This window comes from Cannabis sativa, chromosome 7 (genome assembly GCF_029168945.1).
Source record: "Cannabis sativa cultivar Pink pepper isolate KNU-18-1 chromosome 7, ASM2916894v1, whole genome shotgun sequence".
In the NCBI taxonomy this organism is placed as follows: Eukaryota; Viridiplantae; Streptophyta; class Magnoliopsida; order Rosales; family Cannabaceae; genus Cannabis; species Cannabis sativa.
The window spans coordinates 19,784,340-19,799,307 of NC_083607.1; the positions used below are offsets into that span (position 1 = coordinate 19,784,340).

Consider the following 14,968-nt stretch of genomic DNA (forward strand, 5'->3'; position numbering starts at 1 on the left):
GAGTTAATTAAATTGAATAAAAATCTGTCTCATCAAATTGAAATGTTCGAGTTAAAAATAAAAGATTATGAGACAGATTTTTGTGTTAAAGATGAAAAAATCACTCTCTTAAAGAAGGAACTTGAAAATTTTAAGAAAAATGTTCAAATGCTTAACCCTGGATCTTCAATTTTTGAAAAAGCTGAGAATGCAGGACAAAGAGGTTTTACTGGCATTGGATCAAATGGTATGGAAAGTTTTGGAATCACGAAGTTTGTAAAATCTAGTGTTCCAACGAATCTTCCTGATGCTAGAAATGTAAAGTCTGCTGCAACAGTTTTACAACCTGTCGTAGCAGAAGCAGTTTTTGCTGCCGCAAAATCTTCAAGTTTTACAAAAAGAGTAAGATCTCAGGTAAAAAGATTTGTTCCTACTTGTCATTTTTGTGGTAGAAAAGGACATATCAGACCTAAATGTTTCATGTTGAAAAATATGTTTAAAACAAATTATTTTGGTAATTTGGAAAAATCTCAAAAGAAACATAAAGGTTTGAAACAAATATGGGTTAAGAAAAATTGTCTAGCTGGTTTTTCTAATAAAAGTGTTGCATCTCAAATGTGGTATTTTTACAGTGGTTGCTCTAGACATATGACAGGTGACAATGACTTTTTGACTAACATCCGGCCTATGCAATGTGGAGAAGTCACTTTTGGTAATGGCTTAGCTAGAAAAGTCATTGGTATGGGAACGCTCAAAATTGAAGGGTTACCTAGATTGAAAAATATGATGTTAGTTGAAGGACTAAGAGCTAATTTACTTAGCATTAGTCAAATTTGTGACCAAGGGTATTGTTGGGTTTTATGCCCTAAATAAAACTCATTTCAATATAATCAGATTTACTTATTAATAAAGATCAGAAATAACATTTAATGTTGCATGGTTCACATGATTTATTTCATGATTATTTACATAATATATGGATTCTATTTAAGTCCAGAACATATCAATTTGTTAATGATTATAGTGTTGTCAACACAGTGGAATATAATCTTAATTATATGTTCGAAAGTTTCTTCCCTGATTTTTCATTTCACTGGATTTAGACTGACATGATAATCAACGATAGGTATTCTTACACCTTGGATAAGTGTTATGTCCTTTCCAGGGCATTGGCAAAGTTTACCAGCATCAGATGTATAGAGTATACATCGGAAGGGGCCGATATTGAACTTTGATTAGATATATTAAATTTACCGTAATATCTATTCAATTCAATATCACCTGTTGATCCTAGATCAAATGATCTTAATCTTGATATGTTTAGGTTCGATCTCAAGAGTATTATACATGTTCTTTGATTTGTTAGTTAAGCCTACTTTTGGGTCAGGGTGATACGTACATTTTGGGAACATGATAGTGCAATTGAGTGGGAGCGCTAACATAAATATGAAATTTATAGCTTCTATCTGACAAATAGAAAGTAAAGGATGATTTCCTTTGAGCTTGACCAAACGAAAATAAATGATGGAGTACTCATTTCACTTAGCTGAATTATCATTTATACGGGGTTAAGTGTTTTAAGGATAAAATACATTGTCGGGTGTTACGGTAATCTAAACCCTTTACGGTGTAGATCATCTATATAGAGGATCATTGATCAAATTAGGATTATAATAATGGATAACTAATGACGTATCTATATCGTGGAACATATAGAGCGTTCTATATACTGAGAGTGCAATTCTAAGTTCTATGCGTGGATTCAACGAAGAATTAATAAGTCAGTGAATTTAAGATATAAATTCTTGATCTGCTTATTGGAAGCTCAGATATATAGACCCATGGTCCCATACTAGTTGAGACCATATTGCCTGTAAGACTCAGTTAATTGATTTTGATTAATCAATTATAATTCTAGAGTTAGACTATATCTAGTTTATGAATTTTCACTATGTTATGGCTTGATTGTGAAGAAATAGTGTTTTGGGGTTTATTTTTTAATTAATAGACTTTATGGAGTCTAATTAATAAATATTATAAATGACAATTTTATTTGATAGTTATTTTAATTATTAAATAAATAGTTTGGCATTTATAAGGTTGAATTGGAAAATATGGTATTATTGAAAAGAAGAATAAGTGATTGAAATAAAGTGCAAAATTGTAACTAGAGATTGACTCACTTAAGTGTACGGCCAAGAGTGAATTATTGCCCAATATTTTATTCTTTTTTAATCCATTTAATTCAACCCTAACCCTATTGAAGAATAGTATAAAAGGAAGGCTATGGTCTCATTATCCAACTAATGCCTCCAAAGCTAAAAACCTAGATGAGACCTCTTCCTTCTTCTTTCTTCTTCAATTCGAAACACCAAGCCTTTCTTCACACTAAATATTTTCAGCCATTAGTGAATGAGTGGGTGCCCACACACATCAAGTGGTATCTCAATCATAGTGTGTAAGACTGTAGGAGATTCCAAACAACAAGAAGGAGAATCAACATCAATGGAAGGAGAGAAAGAGATCCAGGTTCAGATCTTGGTGATGCTCTGCTACAGAAAGGAATCAAGGGCTAGAGATCTGAACGGAAGGAGTCATTATATTTCGCTGCACCCAATGTAAGGTTTTACTAAACTTTATACGTGTTTATTTCATTGTTTTAGAATTCATATCAGGATGTTAATGAAACATACTTGTTAATAAATCTAGATCCTAGTAAAATATATTCAACAGGTATACTGTCTCATTTGACAGTGATTATTGTTATGTACTTAATGATGATAATCAATGTATTTTGCAAGGATTTTGATCCAATAATAATTATTATATCCTAACTCCTGTGTTTACTTGTCATTCAGCCATCAACAACACCACGGATTTGTGGCATGCCAAGCTTGGACATATTAATTATAAAAATCTGAAAAAAAAATTGTAAAATGCAGGTATTGTTCGAGGACTACCCAAGCTTGGTAAAGAAAGCGCTGGTAAGTGTGAACCATGCCAACTTGGTAAGCAATTAAAAATCACTCACAAACCTCAAAAGTATTGGAATTGCTTCACATGGATCTTATGGGTCCAATTCAAGTTGAAAGTTTAAATGGTAAACGATATATTTTTGTTTGTGTTGATGATTTCTCTCGTTTCACTTGGGTAGATTTTTTAAGAGAAAAGTCTGACACTTTTGATGCCTATAAAACTCTTTGTTTGAGATTAAGAGCTGAAAAAGGTTGTAATATTGGGAAAATTGTTTGAATTCGGAGTGATCATGGTAAGGAGTTTGTTAATTCTGTGTATGATGATTTTTGTAAGTCTACAGGTATGACTCATGAATTTTCAGCTCCCAAAACTCCTCAACAAAATGGAGTTGTTGAGAGGAAAAATCGAACATTACAGGAGATGGCAAGAGTGATGTTAAATAGCAAGAAGTTGACAAAGCGATTATGGGCTGAAGCTATTAACACAACTTGCTATATAATAAACAGAGTGTTTATTCGTCCAGGTACCCCAAAAACATCTTATGAAATCTGGAAAGGTAAACGTCCCAATGTAAGTCATTTTCATGTTTTTGAATGTGTTTGTTATGTTTCTAGAGATCGTGAGCATATTGGTAAATTTGATGCTAAAAGTGATGTTGGTGTTTTTATTGGATATTCCTTAAACAGTAGAGCTTATCGTGTTTACAACATGAGAACTCAAACGGTTTTGGAATCAGCTAATGTGGTTGTTGATGATTTAGATTTTTCAGAATTTTCCACACAAGCCTAGATAGATAGTTTTATGGATACTCCTCCAGAAATAGCAAAAGTAGATTCTGATGTAGCAGAACTCAATTCTGATGATGCAAATGACGAATCTGCTGCTGCAACTGAGACTGGAGAACCAAAACCATCTATCTCGACTCATCCAAACATCATCACTGATTCTATCCAGAAGGAACCAAGCACCAGAGTTAAACTAAATCATCCAAAAGATCTCATTCTTGGACATCCTGAAGAAAGCATGGTAACCCGAAGAAGGTATGTTAACTTGATTAACTTTCTTTGTTTTGTTTCTCAATTTGAACCAAAAAATGTGAAGGAAGCCATGACTTTTGAAGAATGGCTCAATGCAATGCAAGAGGAACTCAACCAATTTGTTCGCAACAAGGTTTGGATTTTGGTTCGAAGATCAAAAGGTATCAATATAATTGGAAAAGAATGGATCTTTAAAAATAAAAGTGATGAGTTCGGTACAATTGTGAGAAACAAGGCTCGATTGGTGGCACAAGGGTACACACAGGTAGAAGGTATTGATTTTGATGAAACTTTTGCTCCTGTTGCAAGATTAGAATCAATTCGTTTACTCTTGTGCATTGCTTGTATTCTGGACATTAAATTGTTCCAAATGGATGTAAAATCTACCTTCTTAAATGGTATTTTGAGTGAGGAAGTTTATGTTGAGCATCCAAAAGGATTTAAAGATCCTCAATTTCCAGACCATGTGTACACACTTGAAAAAGCTTTGTATGGTTTGAAACAAGCTCCTCGTGCTTAGTATGAAAGGTTAACTCAATTTTTAATTTCTCATGATTATCAAAGAGGTAGTGTGGATAAAACTCTTTTCATCAAGCATATAAAATCTGATTTTATCATTGCTCGAATTTATGTTGATGATATAGTTTTTGGTTCTACATCTAACCATGAAGTGCAGGTATTTGTTGATCAAATGAAAAGTGAATTTGAAATGAGCATGGTTGGTGAGCTTACTTTCTTTTTGGGTCTTCAAGTTAGACAAATGGAAGGAGGTACGTTTGTATCTCAAAGTAAGTATGCTAAGAACCTTGTCAAGAAGTTTGGTCTTGAGTCGGCTAAGCAGGTAAGTACTCCAATGAGCACCACTTTAAAATTAACCAAAGATGAGAATGGAGTAAAGGTAGACACTACTCTGTATCGTAGTATGATTGGAAGTCTATTGTATTTAACTGCTAGTCGTCCAGATATTTGTTACAGTGTGGGTGTTTGTGCTAGATATCAAAGTATCCTATGGAATCTCATGTATCTGCTGTAAAAAGGATTATTCGATATGTTAATTGTACTCTTGATTATGGAATTTGGTATTCTAAAGATACTAATTCTAACCTAGCATGTTTTAGTGTTGCAGATTGGGCAGGCAATGCTGATGATTGAAAGAGTACAAGTGGAGGTTGTTTCTTTCTTGGAAATAATCTAGTATCTTGGCATAGCAAGAAACAAAATTCCATTTCATTGTCCATAGCTGAAGCTGAGTACATTGCTGCTGGTAGTTGTTGTACTCAATTGTTATGGTTAAAACAAATGTTGATTGATTATGGATTTGAATTGGGTGTTTTAACTATCTTTTGTGATAACACTAGTGCCATAAATATTTCCAAAAATCCTGTTCAACATTCTAGAACAAAACACATTGATATAAGGCATCACTTTATCAGGGAACTTGTTGAAAAAAAATCTCTGCAATTAGAATATGTTGATACTGAAAAACAATTAGCTGATATTTTCACCAAGGCCCTAGACTCAAGTCGCTTTGACTCCCTCAGAAAGTCTTTTGGGAGTTTGCATTGTCTAATCTCTCTTGTTCATATTTTTGTACAATATTGTTAAGTTTTTCTTTACTAGCATTTAATCTTCTTTCATTCTAATTTGACAAATTATGTTTATGCTTTTGGATTATAATTAGTTAGGATCTCATTCTTATCATACTTTTCGAAGTTGAGTTAAAAGGTTCATGTTACGTTTTATTTGTGTTTGGGATAAAATAATGTTCTTATACAGAGTTGAGCAATTTTTGTTTCAGTTACTTGTCAGGCCCCTTGCTGGAATAGAGCTACCACCCATACTGAGGTGTGAAAGCCATCTTTTGAGTAAGCCAGAACATTGTAATTAGCAACTATGATGAGAATGCACTACCATAGAAAAGGGCTACCTTCAGTATGGTGTGATACCATCCAGTTGCGGGATCAAATTGAAAAAGCCAAAAATAAAAAATCTTGCCAAGGACAATGATCCTATTTTCACTGCACAAACTTATGTCTGACAAGTGTGTTCAAGTTTGTAAGTCTCCTCTACTAAAATAAATTAAAAATCCTGGTTCACATTTCTTAGTAACATGCATATCTTTTTCCTCAACATCTTTTAAGTATGGTTTGTTCTTGAGATACTAATTAGTTATTCTCTTTTGAAAAGCATAACATGTATATTTGTCATTTGTGATGAATTTTGATTAAATTGCTTGGTTTAGAATTTCTTATATTTATTGTACATATTTTATTTTATTTTGTATTATTTTTCGAGTTTTCAAAATAAAAAAATAAAGAGAGGGAGGCGTTGGTGACTTGATTCACGGGCTAAGGAAATTTGTGATTTTTTGGTAAGTATCAATATTTATTCTTCCTTGATTTATTTTGATATGTTTCCATTTAAAGTTTGGTCTCTTATATGGTAATGTGTCTTTAATCTTGAAAGATTTTCTTAAATGAGATATTTTTGGAAATAATGTTGGTATTTCTAGTTTCCCTTTATTTTTCTTAAAAAAAAGGGAAAAGAGAAAAATATATTTTTGCAAGATAGTGGGTGGTTTCCTTTTTGTTCATGGGCTGTCGGTTATTTTCAAAAACTCAAAATTGGTTTCCTTTTTTCTTCATTCTTCTATGTTTATTTAAACCAATTTTTTGTCATTTATTCTCACCACCTACCCGATTCTATTTCTTTGTCTTCTTGCTTGTTTGTTGTTCTTTCTCTCTTTCAGATCACCATGGTTAGAACAAAGAACCTAGGGCATCCCAAAAAGGTGGTAGAAACCGATGCAACCCCCTCGAATGCTCCTCCTGCTGCTTCAACCTTGCCCCCTACTGCTGCAAAAACAGGAGATTCATTGCTTCCTCAGCGTGAATCTCAGCCAGTGAAGCCCAAACGAATTCCTAAACAAGTGGTTCGAAAATCTGTGCGACCATACAAATGTTAGACCTCATCGTCTTCATCTTCAAAGGGATCTCCTCCACCTGCTGCTGTTTCTCCTCCTGCTGCAACAGTGAAGGAAGTTGCTGCTTCAACCCCAACTGGTCCTTCCACTCGCACTCGTGCCCAGCAAGCTTCTGTCGAGAAGGAACTTAGATCATCCCGAAGCCATGACAAGCCAGTTCCTCCTGCAAAGAAACTTAAGGTAAATTCCCCTTTAGTTTCTTCAAGCTCTGAAGAAGAAGATGTTGGATATTATTTTACCAGGATCTTAGATCTACTCACAAGTATGTTTATTAACATCCTAAATATGAACTTTCTAAAACGATAAATTAAACACATATAAAGTTTAAGAAACCTTACATTGGGTGCACCAGAATATAATGACTCCTTCCGTTCAGATTTCTAACCCTTGATTCCTTTCTGTAGCAGAGTATTATCAAGATCTGAACCTGGATCTTCTTCTCTGAAGACTTGATGCTGAATCTCCTTTGCTGATGATCTTTCTTCACGATCTTCCTCACTATGATTGAGGTATTGCTTGATGTGTGTGGGCACTACTCTAATCACTAAGGTAATTTCGAAATTCAAAGGAAGAAGCAAGAGAGAGAGTGGCGGCTCTCGCTAGAGAAGAGAGTGAAGGCTCAGGTTTTTCTGATTCAGAAAGTGTGTTTTTCCTGAAGCCTTCACTATCTATTTATAGCATTCCACTAGGGTTAGATTTGAATTATATGGCATTAAAATAATGAAAAAATCAATTAAAAAAGATAAAATAGGTGGCGAGCCCTCGCTAGGTGGACTGGGCCTTGATTTTTGCAATTTTGCAATTTTAACACCTTTTGTATCTGATTTTCTCAAAAATGCCAATTTCTTAATTCAATCATTTAAATGCCAATTCTAACTATTTAATAACTATAAATAATTATTAAATAATATTGTCATTTATCATATTTATTAATTGAACCATACAAAGTATCATAATTAACAAATATGCCCCTATTAACTCTTTCTTTACAATTTCGACCTTACTTAGTGAAAATTTTACAAATAGACGTAGTCTAATTCGTGAATTATAATTGATTAATCAAAACCAATTACATGAGTCTTACAAACAATATTATCTCAACTAGTGGGGGGACCATGGGTCTATATAACCGAGCTTCCAATAAGTAGATCAAGAATTTAGTACTAAAATTCACTAACTTATTAATTCTTCGTTGAATCCACGCATAGAACTTAGAATTGCACTCTCAGTATATAGAATGTTCTATATGTTCCACCATATAGACACATCATTAGTTATCCATTGTTATAATCCTAATGTGATCAATGATCCTCTATATGAATGATCTACACAGTAAAGGGATTAAATTACCGTAACACCCTACTATGTATTTTATCCTTAAAACACTTGACCCCGTATAAATGATATTTCAGCTTATGTGAAATGAGATCTCCACCATTTATTTTCGTTTGGTCAAGCTCGAAGGAAATCATCCTTTGCTTACTATTCGCCAGGTAGAAGCTATAGATTCCATGTTTATGCTAGCGCTCCCACTCAATTGCACTACCGTGTTCCCAAAAAGTATGTATCACCCTGACCTAAAAGTAGGCTTAACTAACAATTCAAAGGAACACGAATAGCCTTTCAAGATTGAGCCTAATCATAACAGGATTAAGATCATTTGATCTAGGATCAACTTGGCGATATTGACTTGAATAGATTTTACGGTAAGTTTAATTAAATCTACGTCAAAGTTCAATATCGGTCCCTTTCGATGCATACTCCATGCATCCAACCTGAGCTTTACTTTAACCAATGTTCTGGAAAGAACATAGTATTTCTCCAAATACAAGTAAACTCTTGTTGTAGATTATCATATCAGTAAAACCCTGTGTCTGATAAATCTAGGAAACTTTATTCACATAGTCATGTTTACTTTCCAATGTGATGACAGCACTAGGGGTGTGCAGAAATGATCCAATCCAATGACAAACCGACCGATCCAATGTCAACCGACTGCCAAAATTGGATATCCAATCATGATTGGATTGGATTGGATGATATTTTTGAAAATCCAATATTGGATCGGTCGGTTCTTGGATGACATGTAAATCCAATGGATCCAACCGACCGATCCAATCCAATACTCATCCAATACCATCCAATATTAATATATTATAAATTTATAATATTAAATATATTATATTTTAAAAACCAAAATAAAAAAAAATAAAAAATAAAACATCACATAAGGGATTCAAATTTCAGGCCCTCTCTCTCCATATATTAAACAATTTTTATTTATTTTATTACATAAAAAACATTTAAAAAACAAAACCCTAGATACCCCTCTCTCTCTCTCTATCGTATTCTCTCTCACTGCTCAGTCCTCTTTGAAGCCGCCTGCTGCCATTGCCCAGAGAGTGGACGACGACGACGGTGATTTGCTGCCCTCTTCGCTGACGACGACATCAAGCAAGATCTTCACACCAACGTCAGAATCACACAGCTCCTCCCTCCCCAAAGACAACACAGCTCCTCCCTCTTCAACGAAGACACATCTTCTTCCTCGCAAACGGCAACAAGCAACTCAGGTTTCTTAAGTTTCTCTTCTTTTTTATTTTTTGTAGTTAAACCCAAAAAAAAAATAACAAAGGAATATAGTAGATAACACAGTTTTTTTTTTTTGAGTTAATTATTATTATCTAAAAACAGAACCGTAATACTATAGCAGATAATACAGTGTTTTTTTCCTTTCATTACGTATTAAAATTTTACTGAGTTTACAAAATGGGATAGGAGGAGTTTCTTCCATTAATCAAGAATGCTCATTATTTAACCAAATAACATGCTTAACTAATCTATTAGCTACAACATAGCCTTGTTTAATTAGGTGTCAATTACTACATTACACAAAATGATATTATGAATATATAGGTTCAATTACTACCATTGAAAGGTCTTTTAATTTTGCATATGAAACAGGTCTCTTGTTAAATTTTTGGTGTCAAACTCTAAAATGATGTAATTAAAAACTGATTTAGAAGCCGTAACTCTTCAATTTTCAATTTTTCCCAGGGTAAAAAAACAAAGTACAATCCAATATTTTAAAATATAGTTATATATAAGTTGTTTGATGAGTTTTATTTTGTGACTAGCGCCCAGGAAGTGAATACTCTGAAAAAGAAAATCAAAAAATATTAATATACATATACTCACTCACATAGACGCGTACACTCCCAATTTAGAATCGAAGACACTACTTTGGAAAAGGAATAATTGAAAGCTTACTCACCAATCCATATGTTTATAATGTAGCTACCCATTTTGTAATTATTTGACCCAAACCAAAAGTGTTTAATCCATTAAAGGAAAGAAAAATACAGAACCGTTTATTAAGATCATTAAAAAAAAGCACAATTATAATTATTATCTATTTATAATTATTATTTTAGATATTAATTTCCTTATTTAATAATCATACAAGAAATAAAATAGATATCATTAATTAAATATAATAACCATATATTACAAAACAGAAAAGTAAAATTAAAAAAGAAGAGAGAAAAATTTTCATCCTAATTAAACTGTTAACTATAAATTAAAAAGAAAAAAAAAGAAAATAATAATTAAATAGAGTTCATACTTTTTATTAATTGATAATTTAGTACTATAGAGCCTTTACAACAAGTTGTCCAAATGACTAGCTCCAGGCATAGGGATGTGGGGAGAACATGTAATAAATTGATTTATATATCTTCTAAAAGTTGTTGGCCTTTTATTTTATAGATTTGAACTTACTTGGATAATATTTCTTAGTTTGTTTCTAGGTACTAGGTCTCCACTACACTCACAATTGAATGGGGAAATTTGAGGTTACACTACCAAAATTTAGACTTGTTTTCTTTAACATTATTTAGCAGAATTTTTATTTTTAATTTAGAAAAGTATACTTTTTCTTGCATTTTAGTACCCTAAATTTTTTCCTAATTTTTTTTTAATAATGTGAATTATATCAATGAGTTTATTGTTTTGTATTCTAGATTAATAAAGTGGGGTTGGAAAAATAATCATCATCACACTAGACACCACTACGGATTCTGTAACTGCATCTAGCTCGGTGAGTTCAATTATTTATTATTTTTTTAATTTAGAAATTAAAAGTTAATTTAACACTAATATTTTTTATTTTAATTTTTTTGTCCATATAGATGGCTTCAACTGGACACAAACCTAGATCTCTTGATGAGGAAGAAGATCCTGGGATTGAGCATATAAACAATGAAGAAACAGGTGCACAAGATGCGAATGAAAGTACAGCACCAACATCTACCACTTTGCCTACTACGGATGATGGGACTGAGGAAACTGGATTGAAGAGGAAGTCAAACCTTTCATCATGGGTTTGGGAACACTTTACTAAGGTTTGTGATACTAAAAAGAATGAAAAAGCTAAATGCAATTATTGTGGTGCTCAATATGCTTGTGGTAGTAAGAAAAATGGGACTAGTAATTTGGGTCATCATATTAGATTTCAATGTAAGAAGTATGAGGGGACTTTGGCAGTTGACAAGAAGCCAAAAAACACTATGTTTTGAAATGAAAGGGGATGGAAATTCTTTGGTGACACATAAATATGATCCCGAAGGAATTAGAGAATATGTTGCTAGGATGATTATCAAAGATGAGCTTCCATTTTCTTTTGTGGAAGGTGAAGGTTTTAGAGAACTACTTTGGAAAATTGAGCCTAAATTTAGTGTCCCTTCTCGCACTACAATTACGAGGGATGTCATGGATCTTTATGTTAGGGAGAAGAAGAAGTTGAGAGAATTTTTTGTGAGAAAAAAACAGAGAGTTTGTCTTACAACTGATACATGGGAATCTTGTCAAAATTTGCATTACATGTGTTTAACTGCTCACTTTATTGATGATTCTTGGATCTTGCATAAGAAGATATTGAGTTATATTGTTGTTCCTAACTCTAAAGGTGACACACTTGGCAAAGCTATTGAACAATGTTTGTTAGATTGGGGGATTGAGAGAGTATTTACCGTCACTTTAGATAATGCATCATCAAATAATGTTTCTATTCAATATGTCATAAATACTGTAAATCAGTGGGGTGGTGCAATCTTGAGAGGTGAACACATGCACTTGAGATGTGCTTCCCATATCTTGAACTTGATTGTTCAAGATGGGTTAAAGGAGTATGACGAAAGTATAAGCAAGATTAGAGATGTTGTGAGATATGTGAAATCTTCAACTGCTAGAATGCAAAAGTTGAAAGAGTGTGCTGAGCAGGCTAAAATCACATGTAAGAAATCAGTTTCCTTAGATGTTCCAACTCGTTGGAATTCTACTTACTTGATGTTAGAGGCAGCTGAAAAGTATCAAAAGGCATTTGAAAGGATGGAGATGCATGATGTAGGATATGTGAAGGAGTTTTGTACTTCTGAGGAGAAAGCATGTCCTAATGAGAGTGATTGGGATAGTGCTAGATTATTCATAAAGTTCTTAAAGATCTTTTATGATTCCACCTTAAGATTCTCTGGGTCTAATTATGTAACATCAAACCACTTTCTAGATCGAGTTTCTTTTATTCATAGTCGGTTGGCATTTTGGTGTGGGAATAAGAATAATTATAAACTGAATATTATGGCTGAATCAATGAAGATAAAATTTGACAAGTATTGGGGGGAAATAGAGAAATTGAACCCTTTATTACTTGTGGCTGTTTTACTTGATCCTCGTTATAAGGAGCCATATCTGAAAGTATGTTTTGAGATGATGTGTGGTGATTCACTTGAAGCTTCAAGACATGCAAACAATGTTAGGAAGATTTTGGATCAAATGTACAAAGAGTACTACATCATTAATTCTAATGGTGATATGCATCATTCTTCTAGTACTCACCTCGGGGAAGAGAGTAGGGATGAAGATGAGGATGATGATGATTACACTTGGTTTGATCAACAACGCAAAGAAAAGTTGAAGGCGGCTGAACACTCGGAGAACAAAATAGAAGTTGATAAGTATTTCATAGAAGCATGTGAGAACTTTGAAAATCCCGATTTTGATGTTTTGAAATGGTGGAAACATAATGCTGGTAGATTTAAGATTCTTTCAAAGATAGCGCAAGATATCTTTGCCATTCCTGTGTCTACTGTTGCATCAGAATCTGCATTTTCTACTGGGGGCGAGTCATTGATCCATATAGGAGTTGTTTAACTCCTAAAGCTGTACAAGCACTCATATGTACTCAAAATTGGATTCGCAATACAATAGCAATTGATATCACTACAACAATTGAAGAAGTGGAAGCATTAGAGAATGGTAAATGCATTTATATTTTTACCATATTTTATATTTATTTTTAATATTGAATACTTATCATTTTTTTTAATTTGCAGAAATATTGGCTGGAATTGGTGATATCAGAATTGAGTGACGTTGTCACTTTGGAGTTTGGACTGATGAAGGATTCTATGATATTCATAATTTGTGCACTCTTGTTTATGTAACATGTATTATCTTATGGTTTAGAATAGATTTATGTTGGACTTATGTTGCAATTTAGGTTGGATTTATGTTGGACTTATGTTATAATTAGGTTGAATTTATGTTGGGTTGTAATATTTTGAACTAATATATTAGTCTTTTAGGTGAAAAATCAGGTTTTACTCTTGGATTGGATTGGATGGATCCAATCAATCCAATTAATATTGGATTAAAAATATTGGATGGATCCAATCCAGTATAAAAAATATTTTATCAAAAGTATTGGATGGATGCGATCCAATACATGGATTCATCCATTGGATGGAACCGATCCAATCCAATGTTTCATTGGATCGGTTCGGTTCGGTTGACCTCCGGTATTGGATTGGATCGGTTGGAGGAATCCAACATCCAATGTGTAATTGGATTGGATCTGGATGAGTCCAAAAACATTGGATGTGATCCAATGAACAGCCCTAGACAGCACAATAAACATGATCAAGTATGTGAAAAGGGTTTAAGATGAATTTATAAATCAATTAGACAAGCAATTGATAAAGTGAGCCAAAACATACACAAATGAATGAAAAATACTTCTGTTTCTTTATTGATGTTGAATAAAATAGATAACATTGAAGTGGAGTTTTATTTAGGGCATAAAACCTAACAAACTCCCACTTGCACTAATATAAAACTAATTAGTACATATCAATTAATCCTAAATTCTGACGGTGCTTTTCAAAGGCTGTCACGGCCAAGACTTTGGTAAATGGATCAGCCAGGTTGTCCTCTGTGTCGACTTTCTCAACTAGTACATCCCCTCTTGCCACGTATTCTCTGATAATGTGATACTTCCTTTCAATGTGTTTGCTTCTCTTGTGGCTTCGAGGTTCTTTACTGTTTGCTATTGCTCCATTGTTATCACAGAGTAGTACCAGAGGCTTTTCCATTCCAGGAACAACTCCTATGCTGGTGAAGAACTTTTTTAGCCAGACAAGTTCTTTAGCAGCTTCGGCTGCTGCTATGTATTCAGCTTCCATAGTTGAGTCCGATATCGAGGTTTGTTTAGCACGTCTCCAAACCACTGCTCCACCCCCAAGAGTAAACACCATCCCAGATGTTGATTTCCTGTCTTCAAGACTTGCTCGGAAATCCGAATCGGTGTAGCCTATGGGATTTAAAGCACCACCCTTGTAGACTAACACAAAATTCCTTGTACTCTTTAAGTATTTCGTAATATACTTAATCGCATTCCAATGTTCTAGTCCCGGATTAGATCGATACCGCTCACAATTCCAACGGCATAACGTATGTCGTGTCTAGTGCACAACATTGCATACATTAGACTTCCAACTGCAGAGGCATAGGGAATATTTGCCATGTCCTCTATCTCTTGGGGATCAGTCGGTGACTGTTCCTTAGATAGACGAATACCAAATCTAGAGGGCATGTTTGCCCCATTGGCATTGTTCATGAAGAATCTCTCTAAGACTTTGTCTATGTAGGCTGTTTGAGA

At 33.7% G+C, this 14,968-nt stretch overlaps 1 protein-coding gene and 1 long non-coding RNA gene across 2 annotated transcripts; both read left to right on the top strand.

Moving 5' to 3' along the window:
• Nucleotides 1–228: 228 nt before the first annotated feature.
• Nucleotides 229–11,552, top strand: LOC115711016 (uncharacterized). Its single transcript, XM_061118576.1, has 5 exons — nt 229–393; nt 6,742–6,894; nt 6,982–7,155; nt 9,354–9,548; nt 11,166–11,552. The coding sequence occupies exons 1-5, from the start codon at nt 229–231 to the stop codon at nt 11,550–11,552; spliced, it is 1,074 nt and encodes a 357-aa protein (XP_060974559.1).
• A 1,646-nt stretch (nt 11,553–13,198) lies between these two features.
• Nucleotides 13,199–13,624, top strand: LOC115697096 (uncharacterized). The gene is made up of 2 exons (XR_004007877.2): nt 13,199–13,287; nt 13,365–13,624. It is a non-coding gene; the product is annotated as an uncharacterized LOC115697096 (long non-coding RNA).
• Nucleotides 13,625–14,968: the final 1,344 nt, after the last annotated feature.